Source organism: Asparagus officinalis, chromosome 5 (genome assembly GCF_001876935.1).
Source record: "Asparagus officinalis chromosome 5, Aspof.V1, whole genome shotgun sequence".
In the NCBI taxonomy this organism is placed as follows: domain Eukaryota; kingdom Viridiplantae; phylum Streptophyta; class Magnoliopsida; order Asparagales; family Asparagaceae; genus Asparagus; species Asparagus officinalis.
This window is the reverse complement of record NC_033798.1, coordinates 119,796,784-119,803,117: the sequence shown is the minus strand read 5'-3', so window position 1 is coordinate 119,803,117 and position 6,334 is coordinate 119,796,784. Positions and strand designations below refer to the sequence as shown.

General features: G+C 39.5%; 1 protein-coding gene across 1 annotated transcript; it reads right to left on the bottom strand.

The window, feature by feature from the left end:
• Positions 2,537 to 4,033, bottom strand: LOC109840949 (protodermal factor 1). The gene is made up of 3 exons (XM_020409782.1): positions 3,797 to 4,033; positions 3,250 to 3,616; positions 2,537 to 3,075 (listed from the first exon to the last, which is right to left on the bottom strand). Exons 1-3 carry the CDS (start codon positions 3,954 to 3,956, stop codon positions 2,748 to 2,750), a joined length of 855 nt encoding a protein of 284 aa, XP_020265371.1. The 5' UTR covers positions 3,957 to 4,033; the 3' UTR covers positions 2,537 to 2,747.

Sequence of the window (6,334 nt, the reverse complement as noted above, 5' to 3'; positions counted from 1 at the left end):
ATGTTATATACATATAGGTCCTGTTACAATATACAATAATTGCCTGCAGGGCACCTATATCTAACAGAACCTACAATAGATCGATTCTGGAAATAATAGGGCCAGCTGCGTCTTGATTTGCACTTCAGCAAGTTGAAGTCAGTTTGGATCCACATAACCTGATCACTAGTTGGGCCATATTTCGCTGAAGTTTAGGCTGGGCAGCCAATTCCACCAATTAAAAATGAGCTCAATTACTGGGTGAACATAAACCAGCTAATAAAGCCAGACACTGTTCCATGTGTGCGCGAGCGCGTGTGTGTTAAAAGTAATCAATGTAACCTATTATTACATGAATATGTTTTCAGTTCTAAAGAAGATGATTAAGGTTCTCTACAATTTGGCCTACCTCCTCTAGTTGCACCCACCTATAGTTAAGTTCAGATGGTGAAGTTTTGTTTCTTCCCAGAACAGTGCCCTGTATATTCAAGAATAGTTTCAAGTGATAAGTGTAGCAATCCTGCATATTCAGGAACTAATATAGTGGGTAACTGTAAGCATATTTAGCATAAAAACCAGAAACTTTATACTCAGATTCACAATGTATGCTCGTCTTTCAACTATGAAATTTCTGATTTTAAATGCGTCAAAGTATTATGCATATTATTCATATTTAAAAGCATCAAGTTTTGCATCTATGAAGTTTCTGGTTTTACATGAAAATGGTCTAGTGGAATTAGTTTCTTATTTACATGTTTGACCTATTTATTTACCTCATTTATACACACTTTTAGTCAGAAAATGTCAAAATATTAGCTTGTATAGAACTACGATATATGTTTAAAAATGTTTAGATTGGAAACATCAGATACATTGAGCTACTTTAGGGGAAATTGAAGAGTCAAGGCCTATTTCTTGTACAAAGACATAAAGATGTATAGAAACTTTGGTGGATGGTCCACTTAAGTTGACATAAGTTTTTCTATATATATATATATATATATATACACACACACACACACAATATCACGACTTCGACTTTTGGGTGCATGAACATGTCTATGTTTGCATGTACATGAACTCTCTTTCTATTATTCATATTCTACTATTATATATTAATGTGAGGTTGTAAATAAAGATACGAAAAATGATTAACTTAGTGGAGAAGATAGCCCTCAATAGAACTGAGTGGAAAAGCAGGGTTTAGGTAGCCGACTCTAAAATTTTGGGATAAAACGCTTTGTGATTGTTGTTGATGTTATCATACATTATTTTGTTCCTTCATCCTAACGAATTATCGTGTCTTAGTGCCTCTATCCATGCTTCTTAGGTTGGTACATATTTTGGTAGAACTTGTGATGGCTTGAGTATGATGCTTTATGATATTTTTTTTAAAAGCTCTGGATACCCCTTGTCAAGCTTTCGCATGTTCGGATTGGTTTCTTGAAAACCAAAGAAATTGAAATAGGGAGGAGGAAATCATCTTTGGTGGATTCCCCTTATTTCCATGCGAAAAACCATGAAATGAGTTTTTTTAAATGTATGTCACATCAAACAATGGTAGGGTGCCATACATTATTTTGTTAATTCGAAAAGCAGGGTTTAGATAACTGACCCTAAAATTTTGGGATAAAACACTTTGTGATTGTTATTGATGTTATCATACATTATTTTGTTCCTTCATCCTAACGAATTATCGTGTCTTAGTGCCTCTATCCATGTTTCTTAGGTTGGTACATATTTTGGTAGAACTTGTGATGGCTTGAATATGATGCTTTATGATTTTTTTTTTAAATATCTGGATAACCTTTGTCAAGCTTTTGCATTTTCGGATTGGTTTCTTGAAAACCAAAGAAATTGAAATAGGGGGGAGGAAATCATCTTTGGTGGATTCCCCTTATTTCCATGCAAAAACCCATGAAATGAGTTTCTTTAAATGTATGTCACATCAAACAATGGTAGGGTGCCATGTCGCCATTCTACTTGATTTCAAGATGTTTCAAGGTGTGAACCAAACAAGAAAAAACAAGGAGTTATAGAAAATAGGTTTCCTATAATCCATACCTTTTGCTTTTTGGCCAACCAAACAGCCCCTTAACTATTGGCTTAACGGTCAAGGGGATGACCTGAAGTCATCCAATGACTTAGGACGCTCCTGAATTAGAGCCTATGGTTTCATTTAATTATTGTTATTAGTTTAGGTCCTAGGAACCGCCAGGTGAATGCAGTTCTTATTTTTCATACCATTCAAACGTGGGTCAAAGAACGAGCATCTGCATGTTCTTTTCAAGTAATTGATGTCCACAGGCCTATTTTACTTATTTTTTACCCTGTGTAACCTTTGACCATTTTGGTTGTAAAAGTTAGCACTGCTTCTGCAGAATGAGTAATTGCTTACTTACAACAACACTTGCATGTGAAGAGCTACAGCAAAGCTGACAATTTTTCAGCTCCATTGCTAATGCCATTTATTCATGAAGGAGGTATTTATGGAAGCGGGTCATGTTTGAATGGAGTTTTTGTAATTCATCCTTTTTAGTCCAAACTATGAGAATAATTTGATCCAGACATTAGCACACATTTTCTGAATATCCAAAAATCTTAGAAAAACACCCAGTCACACAGACAACAATCACACTACTTTCTAGTTTTGACAAATAACTGAAACAGCAAAACCAACCTAAAACACAAACTAGACCCCTTAACGAGCTACAACAACTGAAAACCTAACATAAACATCACCTAATCGAACATTCATCAATCATCATCTAGTGCTTCTTGAATCTCCCCTCATTAGCGAGCTTGAACACGCGAGCCTGGTTCGCTGCAGCCTTCTCAGAGACCATCGAAGAAACAAAGCCATGTCTCACTTCCGGTGTAGTGAACGGAAAGTTCTTGTTAACCAACGAGTTGAGGTACGAAGCTGTAGCTTCTCGGTAAAGCGCACCGTACCCATCATTGCGAGTGTTAGCCAGAGCCTCTTGCACGCTAAGGTTGCTACTGAATGGTAGAGTGGTTACAGGACCAAAGAGGCCGCCTACTGTTGCCCAGTATCCAAAGATCCCCCATATTAAGGTCGGGTTCGAACTCCAGAAACTGAAAACACCATAACATAGGTAACGTTAGAAGTAAAAGTGCATTAGGAGAATAAGAGTGTTTTTGAATGCGTATTTAGCGTCTTTCAATTAATGTGAATATACGGTTATTTGACTGTTTGACATGTAAAACTTAAATTAACGTGTGTAATATGAAATATATGAAGTAGCTTACATGCAAGTGCCTGGGGTGCCTCCTGGGGTGAATGGGGGACTATTAGGATCCACTGGAGGAGTGCTTGGGGTAAGCGGCGGAGTGTTAGGATCCACGGGAATGAAAGGAGGTGAAGGAACCAAGGGAGGTGAAGGCGGTGTCAAGATTGACGGAGTGTCTGGAGTCGGAACAATCGTTGGAGTCGGAGGGCTGATGGGCTCCACTATAGGCGAAGGAGGAGGGTTTCCGTAGTAACCACCACCACCACCACTGGGTGATGGTGGGTGCGTTGCAGGGCTGGAGCCTGAACCTCCTCCGTGAGATGGTGTACATCCGCATCCACTCCCACCTTGGGGTGGAGGAGGGCAAGCTGGAGTCCTGTGGTGATCTGCGCTCACAATAACAAAAAAATTGAGAGGGTAATTAAGTAGCGTCTGGGCTAAAATTCATTCTTTTGGTAAACACTGGACCAAGATTAAACCAGTTTTTTTTTATTTGCTTTTAAACCAGTTAGTTCTGGACTAAGAAGGTAAGTAAATAAAGAAAGAGAAAGGAGAAGTTCGCGTACGCTTGGGAGGGCGAACGGAATGAGGAGGGCGGCTAAGAGAATGGGGATCAGGAGGGTAGTAGGTCTTTTGATCGGCAAACTCCCTCTCATGGCTCTGGGAGAATAACACCGTTAACAAGAAAGATATCATGAGGACCTGTCCTCCTCTTCTAGCCTCCATTGTTAACAAGCTCGGAGCTAAGAGCAGGAAAAGGAAGGGATGAGGGGGTGGTGTGAGGAGAGGGGAGAGAGCAGTGGGAGTATATACTTATAAATGCTAAGGGGGAAAGCTTTAGATTAATGACGGCTCCGTGGTCTGTGCTGGAGAGTAAATTTCGTGCAGAGGTAGACAGTGTGAGTTGGTTGACATGTTGCAGGTGCATTTATACTGCCTTGGTAGTTTTGTTGCAATTTGTGATATTTGTAATCTGCTGCTGCATGACACCTAGATTTGAAAACATTCATATTCCTGTCAAAGAAGTGAAGGTCATTAGGTTACACTTGCGCATGGCATAGCAAGTTAATGGAAATTTTTTAGTATTTGCACTTGTGAGTTTGATACATCTGTGTTTGTTTATAAGGGGAAGTTATTCAGCACCATTCTCAAAATCCAGCTGCAAAATATATTTCTTGCTTTAAAAAATAAGTTTAATAGGTTTACTTGACTATATTGGGGGTGTGTCTGCGGTTAAAACTAAAATAATTATGAACAATGATTTTGTCTTTGCACTTTATCTGATAGATAGATTGTGTTACTTCTATGCATGGCTCCATATACTCCACATAACATGTTGAAATTTAGTACTGTCTGTTAATGCAATTTTGATACATTTGTGGGATAAAGTTGAAATTTAGTAGTATCTGATTCTGTTAATTTGATACGCCTGTGCCTGTTCACAAGGGCAATTAACTAAAATAATAATGAACAATGATTTTGTCTTTGCACTTTATCTGATAGATAGATTGTGTTACTTCTATGCATGGCTCCATATACTCCACATAACATGTTGAAATTTAGTACTGTCTGTTAATGCAATTTTGATACATTTGTGGGATAAAGTTGAAATTTAGTAGTATCTGATTCTGTTAATTTGATACGCCTGTGCCTGTTCACAAGGGCAATTAACTAAAATAATAATGAACAATGATTTTGTCTTTGCACTTTATCTGATAGATAGATTGTGTTACTTCTATGCATGGCTCCATATACTCCACATAACATGTTGAAATTTAGTACTGTCTGTTAATGCAATTTTGATACATTTGTGGGATAAAGTTGAAATTTAGTAGTATCTGATTCTGTTAATTTGATACGCCTGTGCCTGTTCACAAGGGCAATTAACTAAAATAATAATGAACAATGATTTTGTCTTTGCACTTTATCTGATAGATAGATTGTGTTACTTCTATGCATTACTCCATATACTCCACATAACATGTTGAAATTTAGTCCTATCTGTTAATGCAATTTTGATACAATTGTGGAATAAAATTGAAATTAGTAGTATCTGATTCTGTTAATTTGATACACCTGTCCCTGTTCACAAGGGCAATTAACTAAAATAATAATGAACAATGATTTTGTCTTTGCACTTTATCTGATAGATAGATTGTGTTACTTCAGTTGTGGACAATGTCACAATCTATCTATCATAGGCCACCAAAGGAGTTGGTACTGCAAGGATACGTGAATGCGGACTTCGCCAGTGATTATGATACGAAGCGAAGCACCACGGGTATGTTTATAACTTAGGGTCGACAACAGTGAGCTGGGTCTCACGTTTACAGAAGATTGTGACGTTGTCCACAACTAAGGCAGAGTATCTCGCAGTGACCGAGGCGAGCAAGGAAATGATTTGGTTAACCGGGTGCCTGGAAAAGTTGGGTCTGAAGCGGGGAACGAAGTGCTTTATTGTGATAGCCAGAGTGCTATACACTTTGCCAAGAACCTAGTATTTCATGCTAAATGGAAGCACATCGAGTTACGTTACCACTTCATACGCTCAATGATTGAGGATAGAAAGTTACAGTTGGAGAAGATTTTGGGGAGCCAAAATCCTACGGACATGTTGACTAAAGAAATTATCATTCAAAAACTGGAGTTGTGCGCAACTTCAGTTGGCCTTCATGCATAAGAGATGAGGGCGGTGCCACACAGGAGAAGATGCTTGTTAAGAGAGCTTACTGATGACGGTTTGGTCTCTAAGTGGGAGATTGTTGGAAAATGGGTGTAGACCCAAACCTGTCAGCGACTTCAGGCGAGGTCCAGATGGCGAGATTCAGACGAGGCAACCCCACGACTCAGGCGAGGTTGAGCTCCCTCAGGCGAGGTGGGCTTCAGGCAAGATCGTCGAGGCGACAAGGTGCAGGCGAGGGCCCGAGATCTAGCGAGCTCGAGCGGGATTTTTAGGCGAGGTCGACGAGGCTAGCAGGCGAGGTCAACGACCAGATCTTCAGGCAAGCGCGGATAAGCTTCATGCAGGGTCTTCCGCAGGCGAGCTCGAAGTCCCCCCTTCACAGGCGAGTGCGGGACAACCTGGATCCAGCATGGCTAGAGTT